Source organism: Sminthopsis crassicaudata, chromosome 6 (assembly GCF_048593235.1).
Source record: "Sminthopsis crassicaudata isolate SCR6 chromosome 6, ASM4859323v1, whole genome shotgun sequence".
Taxonomy (NCBI): domain Eukaryota; kingdom Metazoa; phylum Chordata; class Mammalia; order Dasyuromorphia; family Dasyuridae; genus Sminthopsis; species Sminthopsis crassicaudata.
In genome coordinates, this window is record NC_133622.1 from 11,792,266 (window position 1) to 11,817,078 (window position 24,813).

Below are 24,813 nucleotides of genomic sequence, written 5' to 3' on the forward strand. Positions count from 1 at the left end.
TCCCTAATGCCTCTGACATAAAATATAAGGTCCCCAAAAGTCTCAAGGAATTTTAAGCTATCAAAATTTAAAGGTACTCTCAGACTTTGGGAGGCCCTAGATGGCTTTCTCTGTGTGACACTTAAAGCAGTTCTGGTTTTAGCCATTTGTTTAGGTTATCGCACATTACTCCCTTAAATGCCGGTCAACCTGTCCCATTTGATGTTTCCTGTCTGTAATATTCCATCTCCAGTGTGTGTTTTGGGAGAGATTGTCCACAGTATCTCTCGCTATGCTTGCTGCTTAGTATTCCCAGCTACATTCTAGGTTAATGGTCTTTCTCCTCCCCTCAAGACTCGGTTTATTCTACATATTACTTTGCATTTAGTTTGCATTTCTTTCATTATGACTACACTGTGTATCCCAGTACAATCCTTAGGCAGAAGGTCTTTTTGTTTGTTGTTTTTCCTGTGCTTGCTATTGTACTTGACATCCTAGCAGAAGCTTTATAAATGCTTATCGAGTGAATGAATCAATATCCAGAGATTAAAGAAGTGAAGGGCTTGTCGATTACTTAGCCTCACACAGGTATGTCATGCATATCATTTCTTCAGGAAGAGAACCAGAAGATTTGGTGAGTGCTTCATGACACAACAATGATAACCATTCAAAAAACAGAAAACAAATTGTAAGAGGTAGAGCAGTCACTTCAGAAATAACTGTCAGTGTGGAGTTAAATCCCTTCCAAATCTAAAATTCTGTCTTCTGTGATTAAAGAACTAGAATTAGAGAAAAGAAGAAAGGTGAAGGAATATTCTCAACATACCTGGAGTAGCTACCATCTGATACAATGATGGGGGAAGAAAAGAAACCCGAAGAAAGACATGGATGCTTTCAGCTTTTCTTGGGCAAGGTGAACCTGTCCAAACAGTCACCACAAGGAGAAGCTGGAGTGAGCCCATAAATGGTGCAGACTCCATCTCCTCGTTAGCCAAAGGGACGCATCCATTAGGTGCGAGTTCTAGCTGATGTTGTAAAGGACTATGGAAAACAGTTAGTGATGTTGCTTTATGTAATAGTTTTTTAAAAGTTGAGTGGAGGAATTTGCATAAAGCTTGACATCAAGGCCAGCTAAACTAAAGTGTTATAAAAGCAATATTGAGATGCAACACAGAGGAGGATGAGGAGCAACTTTAAAAGGAAAGAGATCTTTCAGTGATTTATAGGGATATTGTTTAATTGTGGTAGTATAACCATCACAGTTAGACTTTCCCATTTAAATTACCTTATATTTTGGCCATCATCACAGAAGATGTCTTGAATAGAGTTCAGAGAAAGAGTGTCTATCATTTGGGAAGTTCTTCAACTCTTTTCTCTAAGATGTTCATTTAAAAATAATTATCAAGACCCTAGAAATTCTGATAAATTCTGATAATATAAGGATCCAAGAAAATTCCATAGCACTTATGATGAAAAATGCTATCCACCTCCAAAGAAAAAACTAGAATCTAAATACAGTTGGATTTTCTTTGTTTTTCTTGTTTTTGCAACATGGGATTATGTCTTACATTCTTTTACATGTACAATTATAATTATGTTTCTTGCCTTTACAATAGGTGGGAGAGGAAGGGCATGAATTTGTAACTTAAAATAATTTTAAATATTCATTTTAATTTTTAAATTAACTTAAAAATTAAAAACAACACATTTAAAATATATGTCCACAGGAGTCACATATTTTTAAACTAATCATCAACTTACCCCAAACATTATAAAGTTCTTTCAGTGAGATCCAGTCCATTCCAAAAGATTTGTCTGCCCAATGCTCCTAGAAAAACAATATGAATAAAAAACATCACAATCTGAAATTAAAAAAAAATAAGCAGTTTAAGTTGGTATATATACACATATACTCAGAAATCCACCCATATTTGTGCATATATTATATATAAGTACACACACACACACACACACACACACACACACACACACACACACACAAAATATTGGGCAGCCATTTAGATAGACAGTGAATAGCATAGGACTGGTACACCAAATTATTGCATTTGAGAAATTCCATAGTATGTTCAATATTTCAACCTGTGTTATGCTGCAAAAGCCCATCTCTTCAGCACCAGTATTCTCTCAGGAACATTATTTGGCTGTGAATCAAGATGCACAATGATTTCAACCCAGCTAAAATTATAAGTAACCCTAACTATAATCAAGAGACTCATAGTGGGTGGAAAAACACATGGAAATAGACTATGACATATTACCTACAATGACGTGAGAGAAAGAAATTGTATAGGAAGAATCATTTTAGCCATGTTTGACTGGAAAAGGAGGTGGGCTGGTCACAGAGTGAGAAGAAGAGTTGGCGTTTGGCCAGCACAAGTGCTATGCTGCTACTTCCAATATATTTAAAGATTCAGAGAAAACATATAGTTGAGTATGAAATGTGTATGTTAAGAAAATCGCACCGTGAAGTAATGTCAGCAATATTTACTGATTATAGCACAACATATTAGACACTTGAAGTGGGTACAACGGAGAGATGGAGTCCCTATCTTTGAGAGGCTTAGTACAAAATTATATATATACATATATAAAATAAAATATATATCATTACAGTTCTTTCCAGTTATAATCCTGGAAGCCTATGAAGCCATTTTATATGTGTGTGTGTGTGTGTGTGTGTGTGTGTATAATATATGTGTATATATATAATATATTATATGTGTTATAATAATATATCAGCCTATGAAGACATTATATATATTTATAACATCCTAAAGCCTATGAAGATATTATATATGTTATATATATATAATATAATATAATAAATATATATGTATATTACAAAAAGAATCAAAACAACAATCTAGTTCCACTCTTTAACACAACACATTAGACACTTGGAGTGGGGACAACAGAGAAATGCAATTCTTATCTTTGAAAGGCTTAGTCCTGGAAGCCTACAAAGACATTATATATAGATATAGATATATAAATATACCTATATCTATATCTATATCTATATGTGTGTGTGTATTTGAAATGGAAAGAATCATAATGATAATCTAGATCCATTCTTTAATTTTGCAGATCAGGAGATTTTGTTCCTGAGTAGTCTAACATCACTTGTGTAATTAACAGAAAAACCAAGAGTTTAATCACCAGGACTTTAACCTAGCACCACATCTTATATTGATTCTACTATGTCATATTGTGTTACAGGAAGTGCTGGGTATTTTATCAGTATTTGCAGGTCGTGTCCTTTTTATGCTATTCTCTAAAACATCTTACATTTAAAGGGCACTTTATTCTGATCTTCACTACTTTTTCAGACAGCATAGCTTAGTGAATAGAGGAACTAGTGAATAAAATTGGCAAAAGTTGCATTCAAATCCTGCCTGACACACTTTGTAGCTTTGTCACTAAAGGCAAACCTCTTTTCTCCTTTGCATATCAAGCATATTTTCCCAAGATAAATTATAGTTGAAGTTCTCTTTATTGATGAGATTGGCTTTTCAAGCCAGAGGATCCTTAGCTTCTCCCTCTTCTGTGAGGCAGTGTGTCCTGCAGATGGGATGCTTTTCAAAAGCTATGGCCAGAAGGAAGAACCCAGGGGCCATAATTCCAGGTTCACTGGCACATATGGCTAAGTGGGTGCTGTAGGAGTCCCCAGTGGTTCTATTAATTCATTTAGAAGTAATTATGGAAATATTATGATGCAAGAATAATTGAGAGAATATCACTGTGGAAGGAATACAGATCTTGAATTTACCTGTTAATTGAAAGGCGAAATTTCACTTTATAAAGTTATGGGTTTATGTGAGTTGCTACATTTAACAGAGACGAAGATTAATTATCTGTAAAATGGGGATAATTAAATTTGTACCCATCACCTAACTTGTTGTAAGGGAAGCACTTCTAAAACAGTCATGGGTAGTAATTATTTGTATATTTGTATCTATCCATGATCCAATTAGTTCTCCATTTTTTTTTCTCTGACATTGGTCAGGGAGATATGTTATGTATATGCTGATTCCTTTTTATTTTTTTAACAATCTCATACATATCTTCCACTATGAATTTATCTGAATCTCATGGAAGTTTGAAGTAATGAATAATAAGGTCCAAGTCAGTGAATTTGGCCCATGTGGTCGCCTCTGCAATCTGATACTCATGTAACTTTTGCAGTATCATCGCGAATTGCTTTCTTACATGTACTCTCCATTTGACTGACTGGTTATTATTCTATGTACATTTCATCCTATCTTCTGCCTCTTTTCCTTTGCACAAGTGAGAGATATACAATTTAAATAAGTTTGTCATCTAACAGGTAACAAGTACTTACTCTGCAATTGTCTCTTGGTATTTTAGTTTGCAGTTCATTTATTTCTCAACAGAAATCAGAAAACGCATAACTAGAAACACAAAATTTTACACATCTCCTGATTGCGTATTTGGGTTTGTTGGTTACTGTAAAATGAGGATGGTCACTTAGTTTTGTGACTTTGTTATGCTATTTGCCTTTTTATTATTATATAGCTTCAGAGTGATATTTAGAACACTTTGCACTGTTAAGAATTGAGTTCTATGTCTCTTGCATTCTTTTTAACTAAGGTTATCATCTGATAGCTTTGCCAACTCAGGTGTTTGTTGCAATTATTTCTCTGTATTGTTCTGAACTTAAAAGTTAAAAAAACTTCAATAAAAGTAATTTTCATATGATTAAATATTTTGCCCATCATTAGTGATGACAATGATTATGACAAGTATTAAAGGAAGGTATATGCTAATAGGTATAGACAGCATGTTGGATTTTGTGGTTGTTTAATTTAAGTGGAGGCAAATTCTGGTATAATGAGTAGAGAGCTAGACTAGGAACCATGAACACTTGGATTCACATCCTGCCTCTGACACATACTGGACATATGACCCTAGAAAAGTCACAACTTTTAAATCTGCAAATAATTCTCTAAGGCCTTGAAGTTTTAAAAAAGTGCTGTCTTCCATTGTTAGAAGGATCTTCATAACTCAGGAGTTCTCTAATATTAATGAAATCACTGATCATTATCCTTAACTTCATATGAATGATAAAAATTTAACAATTCAAGCACAATAATTTACGTGAATATTTTTACTAATTTAAGTGTTTGGTTATTGTCATTTATATACAAACTGATGATGGCAAAGATACAGAATGTTATTGGAGATGACTTGATCATAGCATCTTCATTTTGTATAAACTGGTTTTTTTTAGTTAGCCAGGAACTTTTTAAGAAATGTTTTCTGCATAAAAGAATATTCAAATCTTATTAATTATGTCATGCAGGTCCTTATCTCTAATGCACTGTTAAGATGATATGTAGCCATTTGATGTTGAAGGAAATGACAAGATTTTGTCAGTTTCTATTTAGTACTATTCCCAAAGAGGAATTTGAGATCATTGTTACCTCATATACTTCAGATTTAATTAACATGAAAATATGCTACCTGCCAGGTTCTATAAACCTATTTCTTCTTTTATCTGTAAAAATGACCACTTTTTGGTTGAAAAGAATCTTCCAAGAAAGGAAAGGAAACAGGACTCCTTATCTGCACTTTCTCTCACTTCCTAATATTCCATCCCAGTCCTTCATTGAAATCCAGAAATAGCTCTCTGATTCTGTTTCTCTGCTAAGATCCTGTAACGCTGCTGAATAATTGTATATGTTATAATAATAAGTCATTCTTTATTTGAAATTGACCCTTGCATCTCACTATTATATGAACCCCAAAGTTGTTTCAGTCCCTAAATGCAGCTCTTATGAGCTCAGATCCTTAAAAGCAATTATTCCAATAAAGATTTATTCTCCATTTACATATCTATAGAGAGGTTTAATAAATGAAAATTTATAAGGCAAAACTGCACATCATATCATAATGGGAAATAATAGCTTTTACAGGCTGCCTCAAATTTTCCATCTACATTCACATTTAGACTTTTTTTCCTTTCTTTTTAAAACCAGGGCACATTACTCATTACCCATTACTCAGTACTTTCCTCAGTAGTTTCTGAAGTAGTCAATGGCAGTATAGATTTATGGTATTCCTGGTCAGACTCTGAGGGAGGTTAAACCATGAAGGAAAATAAAATTACCAGTAATTAAATTTACAAGCAGGTTTGCCATCTAAAACAAATTTATTACCTCAAAGTGAAAGATAGTTTATATTCTCACACAGAAAGAGCAGATCCATCCTTAGATGATATAGGTATTATACATTGCTATTTCAATTTATATAATTAAAATGATATCATTATGCTGTAAGGTTAATGGTATACTCAACTGGAAACCATACGTAGTGGGTAATAAAATAGCCGCATTGCAGTATTGGCTCCTTTTGTTAAGAGCTGCTGCCAACTATCAGAAGCTTTTCTAATAAGTTCTACTGCTCCTTTTTCTTTAAACAAAGTATGAAACTAAGAAAGGGACAAAGAAAGTCATTTTGCTGGTTAACGTAAAATGTAGAGACCGTCTGTAGGAGAAACATAATTGATAATTATTCCCATTTCCTTAATTTCCTGATTGTTCTGTTGTATTTAAAACATTTTAGGAAATGAATATTTATGTTTGGACTTCTAAGAGGGACTAGTACATCTTGAAACTATTAAATCAGATTATCTTCTTTTAGTTTTCCATAGGCAAATGAATATATCTTGTATCATAGTCTTTTTAAAAGATAGATATGATTGTATACATATATGGTATTAAATGTGGTGTTCATTACATCATTTGTATATGTATATTAAAATATGCCCTCTTTATTCTTTTATACTATGTTGAAGCTAAAGCTGTTCCTCTGGTTCTTGTATTAGTCCTAATATTCTGTATTGTATAAGGGTTGCAGGCATATGGAGGAACTAATATTATGGTGGGATTATACAATTGAGGAACGAATGGATTTGATCCAAAAGCCTCAGTAACTTCAGGGGGTGTTGTACCTTAGGAGGTCAGAATCTGCTTAAAACTTGGTGATGGTGGTTTAATCATTAGGCTTTTGCAGTATTATACAGCAAAGGAGTCACAAGGGGCCCTTAGGGCACTTTGAATCAACTCCACATCAGATAAACTTATCATGGATTTGAATATGGACATATCAACCCATGGTAAAAGCAGTTTTATATTTGGATTCCTTTTATTATGGAGTTTCCCTGCACAAGAAATAACCAAAAAAGCAAATTGGTGGAGATGCTTATGGGACAGACAAAAGACTGAGGACAAAGCATGAGGTTGGGTTAAGGAAGGACTGGGTCCACCATGATAGAGGTCATGGCAATGGACTGAACACTGGGCCTGAAGACCTGAAGGTGAAAATGAACACGCTGGGACTCGGAGCTCACATTAGGACAGGACATAATGGAAACAAAGGGACTATGTTTTACGTATTCACTCTTTGGTCTGCCACTTTTCACATGAGTGTTTTTTCTATTAAACACTTTGAGGCATTTCTCAAAAAATCATTTTCTAGTTGAAGATCATATTGTTCCATTAGGAATTCTTGATCTCTTCAAATAAAGTAATGAATAGATGAATGGGGAAAACTGTTGAGTATTTTCCTATGTGACAAATACAATGCTACGTACTAGGAATACAGACAGAAAAAGCTTAGGGTAAACAGGGCTTCATTTTCTCTACCGTGGGCTTTAGGGATAAAATCTTATCTGTTTCTGAGGCTGGATGCCGAGCAATTTTGTGGCAAGAAGATTCTTTTTTGGTCTTCAGGAGCTCTGAGAGACAGTGGCAGAATTCCTCCAGAGGCGCCTGCCAACTTGGCTCTCCCTGTACAGGGACTACTAGTCTCAGCCTGGAGCGTGGCGAGCTCCCTGCTCACTAAGGAGTGAGAAGAGATGGCGCGATCAAGGTGGTTGCCATGGCGGGTGGGGAGCATTCACACAGTCCTCCTCCTTGGTCCCTCCAGATGCATTGATGCCCATGAGGGACAATTGGGTGGTGGTTGGTAGTGCTTCCAAAATGAGGGAACAGTGTACCACACGAGCGACTGCCCTGCACTCTGCCTTAATATATATTTATATTTGTATTTGTGCTGCCATTATTATTTAATAAGCTACATGAAAAATAACTGGAGAGATAAGTAAGTGAAGCTGCTTTCTTTTAGTAGAGAAGGAAATAAGGATGGCAGATTGGATGCAAAAGGTGGTAGACACTGTCACCCGTGGGCACTGTGCTGACACCTTTCATAGAGCTACTCTGTAATAGGAATGGTCTCATGGAAGAATATGCTTGGGTCCCAAGGGCTTTGCCCCCTCCTTAAGAGACAGGACTCATTATATTCACAGTGTTTGACCCCTTAAAAACACCCCCTAAAATATGGCTCCTGAACGTCATTTGCCTTTATTATGGTATTCTGAATTGGACATAATAGTGTCTCAGTTCTGATTTCCACTTCTGCAACACTTGTCGTACTGTTGGCAAGGAGGGACCTCTTTTACCTCCTGGCAGAGCTAGATCCATTCCCACCTAGTTGGAGCAATACAAATTTGCCATTTTCCCTCAATCCCTGGCATTGCCACATCCTTTATACAGAGATATGAAACTCTCATCTTGAAAAGAAGTTGGAAAAGTCATTTGCCTTTAATTTGACTTTTCTTCCTTTTTTTGCTTTGGTATAGTATTAACTTCTTTGGAGGAGTATTTTCTTTTTTTTTTTTTTATACTAGTAGCTTTTTATTTTTTGAAATACACGCAAAGATGGTTTTCAACATTTACCCTTACAAAACCTTTTGTTCCAAATTTTTGCCCTTTCTTCCCTTTCCTAGACAGCGAGCAATCCAATCTAGTTTAAACATGTGCATATTTTCTAAACATATTTTATACAATACAAGAAAAATCATATCAAAAGAGGGAAAAACGAGAAAAAAACTTACAAGCAAAAAACAACAACAAAAAAGGTAAAAATGCTGTGTTGTGATCCACACTCAGTCCCATAGTTTCTCTCTGGATGCAAAGGGTTCTCTCTATCACCAGTCTATTGGAATTGGCTTGAATTACCTCATTGCTGAAAAAAGCCAAGTCCATCACAATGATGTCATTTTCTTAGCGACATATCCCCAAAATGATGAGTAGAATATTAGGCAGGCCTAAGGGTGTTCAGTGTATGTTTACTGAATTAATATTAGGAGTAATTTTTATTTTCTGGGGTTGTTATTCATAATCTATTGGTTTGACATAATTCAGAATTTGAAAACTATACGTTAATAGACCCATCCTCTTCAAACCATACTTAAAGATCGACAAAGTATATGTTCTGACCAAAAGGCCCAACAACATTGCCCAACTCCATCAATGATTAGCAAATTAATATGCGATACTGATGTGAAAAGAAGTTCTAAATCTGATAACAACATTTAATTTCATTCACTGGCCAGTTAAGACATAAGAATGGATCTTTAAGAAATGACAAAGCTAGGAAAAACTGAGATAATCTTAGATAAATGTTATTGTCTTGTTCAGACTCAAGAAAACACAATTAGGAAATACTAACAACTCCTGAACAAGAGATTTAAATGTATTCTAACCCTTTGCAAATCATTCTGTACACATTGTTCTTCCTGAAGAATGTGGGCTCTTTGAGGACAGGAGCCATTTTGTTTTTGTCCTTGTACCTCTGATCCCTAGCACAAAGCTTTGGATAAATTAATGCATTTAGTAAATATTTGTTGAATTTGTTGAATACAGCAATTATCAATTCAGTAAATAAGCCATGAGATTGAAAAGTCAATGTCAATGAACTTATCCTGACAATTTGAGGATCATTGGTGGGCAGGGAGAAGATGGTCGTTCATTCATCTCTTTCAGTCACAGAATGACAATTTAAAGTCTTGCCATCCAAGTCATATCCAAAAAGGAGCCCAGCTCTAGCATTTCTGAGAAATGTCGCTCTGGCTTCTATAAAGAATTGCAGAGAGGAAGAACTTCGCTCTTCCCAAGAGACCCTTCCAGGCCAGAACAGGTCCACTTGTTAGTAGTTGTTTCCTTAGAGTGAGCTGAAATTTGTTTCTTTTAAATGTCTCCTTGTTGCTCCCAGTTCATCACAGAAATACTTCAAGGAGCAGTCCTTCTGTACGACAGCCCTTCAAAGATTTGAAGTGAGCTCTCATGTCTCCCCTGACATGTCTCTTCTTCAAGCTAAACAACTCGAGTAATTTCAACTCATTCTCTTGTAGACTCTGATCCTTTTATCATCTTGACCCAAAATCTCTAGATGTGTTCTAGTCTTATGATATTTCTAGCTATGTGATTATTGTATTTATTATTTATAGACAGAATGTACTTGTTTGCTCAATTAAAATCTAAGTTATTTGGATGTAATGATTGATTCATTCATTTTATTTGTATCACCAGGATTTACCTCAGTCATTGGCTGATAATAGTAAAAGATTAATGCATATATTCATTGATTACTATTTGTAACTCTATGGATAAGTATATACATATCCATAGAATAAGATGGTACTGATAGCTTGTCTTGCCTACGATTCAAGAGCTTATTTGTCTTATCCAAACTATCTGCAAGTGAAAGTTGTATTTTAATTTTTGACCACAAATAGAGCTTGCAATTTGTCATTTTCTGTCAATCTAAATAAAAATAGTTTCCTTTTCAGTTGTGTTATTTTTCAATTCTTTCTGATTCTGTGTGTCCCCTTTTTGGAATTTTCTTGGCAACGATACTGGAGTAATTTGCCATCTCCTTCTCCATGTATGTGAGCTTAAGTTACATAGAAAGACTGATGACTGTGAGTTTGCCAGCTCTGAAATAATGCCATGATTGACATGATCTGAAGCACGAAATACTTCCTATCTAATAACAAAGAGACTTTATAAATCATTCTCTATTGTTTCTAGATTGGAACAAATAATCAGGAGGCACTGTATCATAAAATGCTTGAAGTAGCACAAATTTTGACAACTAGCTGGGTAATCTGGACAATTATAGTTTTCTCATCATTTTGATTGAAGCAGGTGAATTTTTTACCTTCACTACGAGCTTGAATGTGCTTGTGTACACAAAGTAGAGTGACATGGCTGTATAGCAGTGGTACTAATCATGGCAGAGACTGGCTCCTTCATGTTTCGGCCCATTAATCTTTCACAGATGACTTTTATACACTTCCAAAATATTTGGTGGCAGGATCAATTTCCAAAGAAATTCCCAAAAGCTCATCCCTCCAACAAGCATTGACTGTGAACCAATCATGCTCAGAGCACTTTATACAAAAACAAAGCTGAATAGGATTGTCCTTAGCTGAAGAAATAGATGTCTACTGAGCTAGTAGCCAACGGGATTGGATAACTAAGGAAATGTTATTTTTTAATAAATAAATAAATTTTATTACATTTTAATTTTATTTTAATTAAATTAAAAATAATAAATAAAAAATGAATGAGTGAATAAATAAATAAAATAAGAATACTAAGTTTAATATAGGGGAAATGAGATGACACTAAGAGTCTGGATGTCTGGGTCTCTTTGCTACTTGCCTTCTCTGCAGTGCTGGCAAGTCACTCATTCCTCTCGTCTCAACTTCATCTACAAAATTGTTTACGCGGCTTCCTTCTTGCTTTTGCTCCGGGCTTACTGCCCATCCAAACTTTAGAGTTCCCCTGAAATTCTGTATCCTCCAAAGATTACCCATTTAAAAATGAATATTCCCCAAAATCCTATTACAAGGCCCTCTATATATAGATATTATCTCATATTGTAAGCAGTATGGTCATGGACACTTACACACATGAACCACTGGACTTGGGGTGGAGTCTCAGTTCTATCTCTTAGGCAAATTACTTAAGCTTGGGGAGCCTTCTTTGTTTTGGGCAGAATGAAAGGATATTTAGTAACGCATTTGTAATTATAGATCCTTTACAAGAATGAAATGTTCCTTTATCCTTCAGTCACCAAACCTTTCAATTCTTCCTCTGTTTTATTTATGCAATCCATCCCTTATTTACAATTACAACACCACCACTGTTAGGATTCATGAGATTCTTCCTGCTACTAGAAGACAATAATTAAGTATAGAAATGACATGAGGAAATGAGGAAATGGTCTCTGTGAGGATAAAGTACTTGGCTGGAGAATCATAGAGCTTATCAATGACCATAGCCCAATATTTCCTCTTTTATGCTATTATGAGGTACTGGGTTCCTTAGACAATTGTGGCTTTTGTTTTGTTGTTGTTTAGTCGTTTCATTCATGTCCTACTCTTCATGACCCTGCTTGGGCTTTTCTTGACAAAGTCACTGAGTTCTCTGTCATTATCTTCTCTAGCTCATTTTACAAATGAGGAAACTGAGGCACAGAGAATTTAATGACCTCCCCAGGGTCACAAAACTAGTAAGTGTTTGAGGCCCCATTTGAAGTCAAAAGATGATTCTTTCTGACTCCAGGCCCAAGAGTCTACCCACTACCTCATCTTATCACCTTGTCTTTCTCTAGCATGCTACTTAACTACATAATTATACAACTTCATATAAAGATTGGGAAAGTTCAGATGAGCTCATGTAGAAACATGTGCCTTGATAATAATGATCTACTTCATAGGATAAGAATGATTTTTACTGATCTCTCATTCTATCTAGAAGAGCTATTTTGCTTTACTCAAATGGAATTTATTTCTCAATTAGAATAAAATGTAAATATAGGTATTCTGTGTTTATAGTTATAACAGAATTTTTAAAGGAAGGTTTTAAATCAGCTCATTGTTAATATTTCATGCATAGGCATTGGGTTTATTGTCAGCTAGTGCTGTCATGTTCCATTTCCAAGATTACTTAAAGTTCTATGAAAATTTAATCACACTGCATAGGTTTAATCTGTTTTTCCCCTTCTTCCAAGATTAGTTCAACTGAATTGTGCATGTGTGTGTATGTGTGTGTGTATGTGTGTGTGTGTGTGTGTGTGTGTGTGTGTGTGTGTGTGTGTGTGTAGTCTGATAGATAGCTCAATGAAAATGGAGAAATACCAAAACTCTAAGCCTCAAAATAATTTGAAATTGAGTTCTTTAGTCCTTAGATTTTTTTTAAAGGGAATCATTTTTTTAAAAAAGAACTATATCTTTTTTGATTTATGGAATTAAAGAATTAGAAAATATTTCGAGGCCATATAAGTATACATTTCTTTTGCTCTTCTTTTTATTACATAACCAGATTTTCTATTTCTTGTGCAAAAGTGTGATAGTTTGTCATCCTGATTCTTTATCTATAATATGATGATAGTTTGCATATGATAGGTATTATGTCTTTGTTAAATTGAGTATTTAATACTCTAGGCTTTGCTTTGTAGAATTTTCTGTGGTCTGATGTTTCTAACATTTTTATTTCACAGAATTCTAAAGTGTCTGTTTAGTAAAGCTCCTTCTTACATTATTATTCTTTTTGTTGTTGTTTTTTAGTGATCTCAGTGAAAATCAGATTCAGGCAATCCCAAGGAAGGCTTTTCGAGGCGCTGTTGATATTAAAAACCTGTAAGTACATTCCTAAAGAATTTTGTTCTGGGTTATCTATTTTTCTATAAAGAAGAGTGAACCATATTGTCAGCAATGCATTTTAAAACTGTCCAAACAAAACTACTCCATTCTGATATTTTGGGGAATTGGTAATGCAGGATTCTCTTTACTGTAGTTCTGCAAGCTCTTGGAATTGATGCTGTTCATGAAAGAGGAGGTACTCAATTCATTGTCAAAATGATTCCTCAAGTCTTAGAAACAGTGTCATCAAACTGCTAGCATAACTTTGATTAAAAGATGTTGCTAAAGTTGAATTTACTTACTTTTTTAGCCAAGTTTAGTATTTACTTGGTCAGTTGGCATAGGTATTTATTAGAAAAGGAGAGTATAAAATATTCTTTCTGCTCAGAGTGGATAACAATTTTCTTTTAAAGATCTATGTTGCCTGGAGCTTTCAGTAATCATTTTCATTAAATTCTATAGGCATGAGGAAGAGTCCATCTCAGGAAATTTACATTTTTGTGAGAATAGTTTTTCATACACTATTTTTCTTCTTATCTTTCAAGGAAAAGTGATTTTTGCCATAGCTTTTTAAAGGCCCATGTCAATCTTTTTCTTTGCCTTGATAAATATTTAATCCAACATCTCATGTGTAAGTGTTCTCTTTAAGTGCTTGGAGTTCCCAAAGTGTGTACTTTTTTATGATTTAAGATAACTCAGTGACAAACCAACTATTTCTAAATGGATATCTTTTTAAAAATTTAAAGACTTTATTATGCTATAAAAGTGATTTTGTTTGATCTCTAGTGGATGGTAGGAAGTAAAAGAAATATATTTCTAGATTTCAACAGTAGTTGGGAGAGTAAGTGGAAAATAAATTTTAAAAATCTTCTCTGAAAATAACATCAGGACTATATTTTTTAATCTGGTTATAAAGTTACCTATTTTAAAGGGTTAAGTAATATGAAATTTTTCCATGAAGCATAATTTTCCTCTTTTTTGCTTTAATTAGGAAAATGAGTTTTTTTCTAAGCCAAATAAGATAACTTTTTATCTGCTATTAAAAAAAACCACATTTACCTAAATTTCAATGTTTGCAAAACATGTTTTTTCACTACAATCTTACTAAGTAGATAATGAGAAATTAATTCCCTTTTACAGAAAAGGAATTGATGCTCAGAGAGAACAAGTGACTCACTTTTGATCATTTATCTTGGAGGCGTTTAAGATGAGCATCAAGTTCTATTTCTGAATCAGAGAACCTTCTTTGTGGCCTGGGAGGGTCATCCATGTGTCATACTGCCTCTCACTTGTTTTGTTGAGCACCTAGTTCCCAAGTTTCTTTCTCAGAATAGGCCTGACTTGTACTTTGTAATATTTTTAAAAGATCAAAACCATGGGCTTTTAAGTATATTGAAGGTGTTTAGAATTTTGGCCCTGTACTCCATTAAACTCCATTAGACTCCCTTGTTGTACTGATCACATCTTCCTGGATCATTTAGCCATTTCTGTGTTTTTCTAATCCTCCTCCCTCTTATAAGGACAACTGCTATATCTTAACATTTCTGTATCTCCTATAGCACCCAACAAACTGTCTTACCCAGTTCAGCACCCAATAAATATCTGTTGAATTGAATTATGTTGAATATTAAAAGGAGAAAATATACTATGTAGTAGTAATACATTCGGAGTAATACTGAGTAGCATCGTGGCTCGATGCAGAGGGAAATACTTAAATACCCTGGCCCTGCTAATTGCTTGCATTGTGACGGTAGGGAAATAATTTATCTTTTCTGAGTCCCAGTGTTTAATCTATAAAATAGGAGTAAGAATACTAGCATTTGCATTATGTACCTCATAGAGAATATTTTGAATTTGAATTGCTGTAATTATCAGCATGATTATCACCATCTTCTCAGCATTTCTCAGATGGCAAATAAATGAGAGGGGAGACATAATTTATAGAGAGACTGACAGTCACATGTATAAAAATTGGGAGCGATGGAATACTTTGGAGAAAGTCCCTAAGATATACAGAAAATATCTTCATATATCTTACATGATACATATGTAAAATATTCTGTATATATCCCATTATGTATGCCATTTTAAAACCAGATATACAGATATGCACACACACCCCTACCTTATTATTAGTTAGAAAATAGTCACCAAAAACATGGAACATACATGGGAAGTCGATTGAAATCCTTGTATAATCATTCTCTTAGATCATCTATGATCACTGGATGAATGAATAAAGCATTTTATTACTTTTTGACTTTTTGACTTTACAGAACACTATGCAAAGGGCCAGATATACAAAAAGAATAGTAAAACAGCCTCTTCTCCAGGAGCTCGAATTCTAACAGGAGAAAGCCCATGTAGCATATTTCACCCATCCATAACAGCTGCTCAGTGGCTGCTGTTGGGAAGACTAGGAATAATGATGCTTTTCTACGAAGGTTGCTGTTAGAAGTGCAGGTGACCATTGAATTGAGGAGATGGCCAGTGGTCTGAGGGACTTGCTCTTCCTGGAGCTCTTGAGCCATGGTTCCCGGGCTAGCTCCATCAGGAGACATGCTCATTAAAGTGTCAGGAACAAATTGTCTTCCCTGAAACATGAGGCTCCTTTCCTCCCGTTTTGGGCACCTCGCTGCTTCAGCCAGATGGGTTTGGATTTCCTGAAGATGGCAGAGGATGGGACTTGACTGTTTCCCTTGGTGACAACTCCAGGGTACCAGACTAAAAGTAAAGTTCTAGCTTCAGAACTCCTGGATTTGTCTGTCTGACAGACAGTACTGGTGGGAGCAAGAAGGATGAAACCCTTTCCCCCAGGGGTTGCTCCCCCACATGACTCTCAAGGATCAATGGAAACATGGCCAGTAGACAAAAAATCCCAGGGTTAAGCCCAGTGCTCAGGACTATCTCATCTGATGTCTTAATGAAAGTGGTAATGTGCTTGCCTGGTATCTTCCATTTTTATTTCTCCCATAAGGATTCTTAAATTAGATGAATTTTAACTATATTGGGAAATATTCCCAAGTACAGTAATGCCATCAGGAAAGCATGTTTTTATTGGAAATTATCTAAAATGTCTCCAAGAAAGGTGACCAGAATAGCAAGAAGGCTGGTAGCCAACTGTATTAGGATCCACTGAGAGAGCCAGGATGTTTAATTTGAAAAGAAAGAATTTGGGATTGGGGTTGGGCTGAATGTGGGTAAATTATAACTTTTAACTTGGCAGAAGTTATGGAATCTGTTGATTCTAGTTTGATATGAAACAAAATATGCTACCAATAATAAAAGTATGATTAAAGAAGAATGAGTGACTTGAGGGAGGATTTGAGGTCTTTAAGCAGGAACTGAATGATCAATGAATGACTAAGAGCTTTGCCAAAGGAATTCCAGCTCAGGGTTGGGGTGATCCAGATGGCTTTAGAGAGTCCTGCCCCTTTTGATGATTCTTTAATTTGATTTAACTGAGCAGTCTTTTCCTGGCTGAATCTGAGGAAAGGCATCAGGAAGAGAGCAATGTTTCCCAAATATCACAGGGACATGGAACTGGGGCTGGAATGAGATTTGAAGGTCATCTAGTGTCTAACTCTTCTGGTCTTATACATCAAGAAATTGAGGGCCAATGATAGTGAAAGACATCAGAGAAGACCTAAGGGGAGAACATCTACTCCCCTTCCTTTACCTAATCTTAAATTGGCATCTTTTCAGTTTCTACACATTGCTTCTAATTCTGCTCTCTGGCCCAAATCAAACCAGTATAATTCATCTTCGTCTGACAACCTTTTAATGCTTGAAGAAATCCGATAGCATCAAAATCTTCTTTTCCTTAGAGAATGTCCAGTTCTTTCAATCTTCAATCAAATTTTTTTAAATTTTATTCTGAACTTGAGAAATAAAGGAAGCATTTCGATGACGTAGTAGAATAGTTTAAAAAATGTGCATGAAACTGAACATCTATTCCATACAATTTACTATTTCTTTTTAATAGATAATAAAACTATATCATGTACCTTTATTTTTTTCCTTCTCAACGGAAATACTTGCCATTAGATATAAATGAGTGTGTATGTGTGTATAAGTGTATACATTCTATATATACACTTCTATTTATTACTTCTTTCTCTGGCTACAGATAACATCTTCCTTCATTTATCTTTTGTAGTTAATTTGGATATTTATAATAATCAATCTTCAAATGGCCTGAATTCAAGTTCATTCATCATCCCGGCTACCCTAATTCAGACATTGCTCAACTTTTCAACGCACTTTCTTAAATGCAGTGGATAAAACTGAACATGATTATCCAGTTATGGTCGGTCCATAGCAAGACTTAAATCCCTTATCAGGAACACTATGTCGTTTTAAGTAAAATTCAAGTTGACATTAGCATTTTCGGCTTTTTGGCTTATGTTGAGCTTGTAATTCATTAAAACCCCAATTATTTTACAGATATACTGCTCTCCAGCCATACCTTCTCCTTACAAATTTGATTTTTTTTTTAAATGAAGTATAGGCTTTTTCACTCTACTATGTTTCATTGTATTATATTCTACCTCAACATTCTATGTTTTTCAGATGGATATATTTTTAAATGGATGGGAAAGGAGGCATTATTAAATGAATATTATATGCAAATCTCTAAGATACAAATAAAAATAAGAATTCTTGCTTTTGAAGAACTTACATTCTAATAAAGAGAAACAAGATTTTAAGGAGGTTTCAACTATAAATCAAATGGCTCAGTGGATCTTAGAGTGCAATAAGAAATTAGATGATAATGCATGTTATTTTTCTATTTTTTCCATTAATAAAACCAAATCCACATCTATTTTTGAGCCTCTATATGGAGAACTTTTTTTTCTAGTCTTCAGGAGTGAAGGCTTCTGAAGAGGTAAGTGATGTGGCATCTACACAGGCAGTTGCTTGGTTATATATCTGCAGTGAAGGTTGACTTATGGAAGGTTATTTCTTTGTATGATGTTTGTAGGAGTGACCTGAAGGTAGGCAAAATATTTAAATTCACTACCACAACTTTCACTGATATTATTTATCTGTCCACACTAAGCAATGATCCCATATCTTTTTTGATCTTGTTCTTCAGCAGTTGTATTGTGTTATTTTTCTTCAAGAAACTAAAAAAGTTGACCTATATTATAAAGTATATTTATTTCATTTATTTCAAATTTATTTCATTTATTTGGATATCAATAAATATACAAGCCAAAGTTTGCTCTCAGCATGAAGATTTTTTTCTCTAGCTTCATAAATGAAACACATAAAAACAATACCTTAAACTAAACTGTACCTTTTATTTCATTTCTTATTCTTTGCCTTAAGGAAAATGAACATGCAAAAACATTTCAGAGGAAAAAAATTAATAAGATGTTTCAAATTATCTACTCATTATTTGTTTTATAATAACATTTACTTCCAGTTCTTTTAATTAATTAGGTCATTATAGTTATTTAAAGTCGTGGAATTACTTAAAAATAATGTAGACATTACATAAAGTGAGAGATATGTTTATTTAAGATTATTTAAGCTCTCATATGCTTCTGACTAATGAATATCTCCTCTTAAACAGTACTTGACAGCAGTTTAATCATAATCTGATGCACATAGTTACTTTTTCATGAAATCCATCCATTCAGATGTCATTTGGTAAACCATCTATAGTATATCCACACAAAGCACAGAAAGTCTTTTACTCTTTCACAGATGTTTCTTGAACATCTGGATATTATTTCTTGATGATGTCTTTTTTTATTATTACTTATCCAGAGTTCATTATTAATAATATGCTATAGATTGATTTACCACCTAATCATTTCTTAAATTATGGATTTTTATAATTCTCAGTTTTTTAGTGCTCCTGGAGCACATTGAAGTTTTAAAAATTATATTTTCAACATGTTGAATTTGTTATATACTTAAAGACTAACTTTATATAGTTTGATACAATTTTTTTCTTCTTTGTGAACATTCTCATATTTATTAGTAATGGTCAAGTTTAGAATTAAAAAAACAATTAATTTAAAAATAAAATTTAAGATATATTTGGTTGTTGAAAGCAAAATTATTTATCTAAATGTGATTCAGCCAGGTCTTCTGAACCATCTGTAATTCCTATCTCTCTATATATGTTAATTGAGTAAATACTCTGACCATCCATCTTTCATAATTTAGATAATAATAATTCTTTTTTCTACTTCTTTTTGTGCTATGTGAGTTATTCGGAAATGTCTTTTGAATGATCCTGGATTTCAAACTAGAGGCTCCATAGCAATCCAAGACTCAACACAATCAGTATAATATTCCTTAGAGAGCTATCTTACAGGTAACTTTATTCTGGTTGGCCTTTTTCCAGGACATCTTCCATGACTATAAGACATAATTTTCAAGAGCATTTACCTCCTTATTATATGCTTTGTTTGGTGTTGATAATCAGAGAATCATTAGATAAAGATATTTCAGTGTTTAAACTGATTAATGGGCTATGTCATTTAAGTGTGTAATTTAATATTAGGATGCCTTTTTTGAAGAGAAACTTGAAGGCTTTGTTTGTTCTAGCTAGTCACAATATTTCTATGTTTTTTCCATAATTAATAAGTAATGAATACAATGCTATCATAAGCATACATTGCAAGTGTACCTGCACACCATGGGAAGAGAATTACCATTGATTTTTTTTCTTTAGGAGAAAGTGAGTGATAGAAGGGTAGGAGAAGTGATAATGCTCTCATCCCTGGGAGTGCCCACCTAATCTTATATATGTTGATGAGCAGTACTTTTTGTTCTTGAAATATTTCAAACAACTGTGTGCTGTGGATATTGATTAAAGTGAATCATCTAGGTTATGTCATTTTTCAAGAATATTTTCCTATGTCTTTCTTATAAAATTTTCATAAGGATGAGCAACTAGATAAAATGTACGTCAGTTATTACTAATGTTTTCTTGGTTTGTTTTTTTGGGATAATACCATCATCATATCCTTTCTTTTGACATTTTTAAAAAATCTGCCTCTTTTGTTGAAACTGTTCATTGCTTGAACCATTCAAAAAATAATTTGAAATTATGGAGATGGGAAAAATTAATAAAATGTCTATGCATTGTGATCCAAAGATCCCACTATTAAGTAGCAGCATATTATCTCCAAGAAGGCTAAAAATAGAGACAAATGTTTCATATACATCAAAATATTCATAATGGTTCATTTTTTGTGGAAGAAAATAACTAAAAACCAAGTAAATGCCTTTTGTTTGGGAAAAGTCTAAATAAGTTATTTTGCACAAATGTAATATATTATCACTATATTTTAAGAAATAATGAATAAAAGCATTCAAAGAAACATGAAATGATTAAGTGAACTGATGCAAAATGAAGTAAGTAGAACATAATAAATACAACTATGCTAAGTGGAAAGAGCAAGAAAAAAATTGAATAATGTATAATTAAAATGATAAGACTTGGAGCTACATAGATAAGAAAATGTACTTTACTTATTTCTTTGAAGAAATGGGAAAATGAGAGTTTGAAATGTTGATTAGTTTTGCTTAACTGCTTTTTTTTTTTTTTTTTTTTTTTTGCTTTTGAACAATTCTTTGCTACGAAGGATAGTTTTCTGGAGATGGAAAGGAAAGAAACATATACAGAGATAAAATTATGTAAAAATGAAAGATCTCAAAAAAAATTAAACACAAGTAAATAAAATGTCAATGAACAAAAGGAAAAAAGAAAGAAAAAAATTAGGAGTAAAAAGTAGTGTATTCCATTTGGGTCAAGCCACTCACCACACCAGGATTTTTCCTTATACATCACTGGAGATAATGATAATCTTCCCCTACTAAATGTGAGCTTCTTGAGAGCAGAGGCTGTGTGGTTTTTTTGTAGTTTGGATCTCCAGTATTTATCAAAATCTTTGCACCTAGTAAGTGCTTGATAATTGTTTCTTCAATCAATTTTTATTCATTTTAAGAAATATTGTCTAATGTTCTATCTCACTTAATTTTGTGACTACCTCAGCTCCTTTCTGACATCAGAAATGTAAAAAATATCTTGTGCCTAATCTAGTGTGAATAGATCAGTGCCCCCCATACTTCTGATAGATTCTTGGTTCCTATGTAAGTGTATGTTTGTTACCCCTGATTGAGGGTATTAGGTGAGAGGAGAGAACAAACTTCAGTAAAGAGACTGGTCTGAATCAATAACCTATAACACGACCCCCAAAGATTTCTTATGATATAAAAATCTTGATTGGGTCTGAACCCTATCTGGAGACTGTGCTTCTGATTATGAACACTTTCCATCAAAGTTATAAAGACATAAAATGACTTCCCTAAACTTACACAAATAATATTTTGTTAGAAGTATTATTCCTTATATCAAGAAGGTCAGAGTTACACAAGCCTCTTTTAATATCCAGAAAATTTTGCTTAAGGGTTAGAATGAACCTGAGTATCCTTCGTAGCAAGGGATAAAAAAGCTTCAGAAATCCATGCAGCTCCAGAGTAATAATTCATATGGGGAGCTATCCATGGTCCTGTGGTTGCCTTACCAACTACCTCTAATTTTTTTCTCATCTCCCCCTCCTTTTTTAAGTTTTCATGACCTAATCCATCCAAATTTCTGTATTTTCAGATATTTTATATGTCTGATATGTTAGAGATTTTTTCTTTCTTGAAAAAAGTTTGATAAAATTATTACCAAGATTTTGACTCTCCCGAGTTTAAATGTGGAGCCTTAAAAAATCTAACCCCATATTCTTGTAGGAAACATCCACTATCAGACTCCTTGACCAATATTTTCTACACTTAGCAAACATACCTTTTGCAGACCCCTTTAAAGGTATGGGAATTTCAATTATATGTCTTATTAACTAATGTTATCTCTGAGATGCAGATAAATGAGAATTATAGAGATATAAATGACCAGTAATTTGAAGCTAATTATTTTAAGAAATAAGCACTTTTTGCTTCTGAGAAACATGAGCTTATCCACTAATTATTCAATTAATTAAAAATTTAAATCTGAATTAATTCTGTTTATAATATCTACTGCACATACTGCTTTTTTTCCCTTTCTTCAATCAATCTAGTAAATTTTTGAACCTCCTAATTTTAATGATCACAGGCCAGTTGAAAATATTTGAGTAGAGCTGGGAGTTTGAAATCACCTATAATTAGAAAAGGTAGAGAAGGGGGACTTCTTTAAAAGAATGCTTCCAAAATATCAGAAAAAAGAAAAGTCAATGGCAAATTTGAAGATGCATGGGAATAGGGGTGGTGAAGAAATATGAATAGGTTTATTGGGAAAAAAGTTTAATCTCCAGAATTTGAGAACCTAAATTTAGATCTAATCTCAGTTATTATCCATTTGAAACTGGTCAAGTCACTTAATCTCTATTTGCAACTTGAGGCAATGGATGTCCCCTAAAGTATCTTCTAATTTTATATGAGAGATTATCCTTGGTTGTCCTAACTCCTGGCTCTGCTTTTCTACTTTCTCTTCCTCAACCTTCCACAACTGTTAAGGGAGAACAACTTTAGAACTTATAACCTGAGCCATTTTGGGACACATGGGGCAGATTCAGAGGGAGATATTTGAGAGTACCTCTCCCTGTATCTAAAGTCAAGTATGCATGAAGACCAAAGTCATTCCTAGTCCAAAATCTGGTTGAATGCCAGATTTTCTGGGTGAACAGAAGACAGAAGCAGGCAGTATGGTGGTCTTTGTTTTTTGCCTAACCTTCTCCCTACAATCTACTAATATTCCCTCTAGTAGGGAATAATACGATGGTATTGAGAAGAGTTGGTAACTGAGTTACAAACTGCATCTCATACAACCAAACTATTGAAAAATCCTTATAATTTTTCCTCCAGCCTTAGTCTATCATTTACTTGTAGTAAATTGCCACTGGACTAATAATTGAGATACTGCTTTCATCATGTCATTCCATTGCATGAAAACCTCCAGTGATTTTCTCTTAATTATAGAATAAAGTCAAAATTCCCTGCTTAACTTTGCAATCAAGGTCTTTCACAATCTGAACCATAACTAGCTTTAGCAACCTCTTGTAATGACTCTCCATTATAGCTGAGCTACTCACTCTCCCCAAACATGCTGTATATTCTTCTCTTTCATCATCACAACCCTCTATTTGCATTACCTAACTCTTTCTCTTTTCCTATATAAATGCTACTTTCTTATCCTGCAAATATCAACTCAAATCTGACCTCCTATATAAGGCCTCCATGACACTTCAAGAGATGATAGTCTTCCTTTTTTCTAAAAGCCTTCCACACCTATCATCTGCTGCCTTTTAGTCTTCATTTGGACCTTTATCCAGATTGTCCAGGACATATGTTTAAGGATTTAGGGGGAGAAAATTTCCTCAAACATACTTTGCATCCTTCTCGGAGTGTAGGGTCCAAGTTGGAATGTCCTCATATATTTGGGCAGCTCATCTGAGACTTGACTAGACTTCTCTATAAAATTGTCTTTATATTACTACCTGTTTACTTTCCTTTTCCTTTTTTTTCTAATTCATTCTGGCAAGACCTTATAAACTTGTACAAAAGTTATATGAAGTCTGAAAAGCTTTCTAATTGAGTTGTAAATAATCACCGTCATGCCAGCTATGAGGTTTCTGGACAACACATCACTTTAGGGAGTATATTAGAATGTAAATCATGGACATTTGGGGGCCCAAGACATTGAATAGTACAATTGATACAGCCCAAATCACCAGAGAACTATCCAGCGCTAGCTTTGTGGAACAATGTGCTTCCAAAGCATTGAATTTCATTTGCTGTGACTACAAATATTGAGCTGGAGCAAGAACATAAGGAAGGTTAATTGGGAGAATTCTTTATTCTTTTTGATAATTTCAATCAAATTGGCAAAATTACAGAATGGCGTCCTTTGTTTAGTGTCACTTTATCTGGAGGCACTTTTGTAAGCAGGCCTCTTGGTAATTTGACAGATTATAGGTAAACCGAACAATGGCCCAACTAGAATTTAGGATGACATTTTTGTTGCATGAACTATTAAAGTAAATTTACAGACCCCGTCTAGGATTTTTCTTGTTTTTTTAGGATTGTCTTTCCCTTTTCTTTCTTGCAGCTTCTGTGCAGAAAGTGTAGAAAGGCACTATGTGGGATCATGTCTCTGAAGTTAGAGTAGACATTAGGGCCCGTGCAGTCCAACCCTCTCATTTTCAAGGTCGAACAGAATGTAAGTGTCAGAACCAGCATCCAGTTCTAGATTTCGTCTCCCGGTGCCATACTCTTTCTTTGCCACA

The 24,813-nt window shown here is 34.1% G+C and overlaps 1 protein-coding gene across 3 annotated transcripts in view; it reads left to right on the forward strand.

The window, feature by feature from the left end:
* Window positions 1-24,813, forward strand: part of SLIT2 (slit guidance ligand 2) — a 344,055-nt gene that overhangs the window by 174,997 nt on the left and 144,245 nt on the right. For all 3 annotated transcript variants that reach the window (XM_074275110.1, XM_074275109.1, XM_074275107.1), the window contains exon 5: window positions 13,442-13,513. In XM_074275110.1, the coding sequence (XP_074131211.1) occupies window positions 13,442-13,513 (72 nt within the window). The remainder of the gene's footprint in view (window positions 1-13,441; window positions 13,514-24,813) is intronic.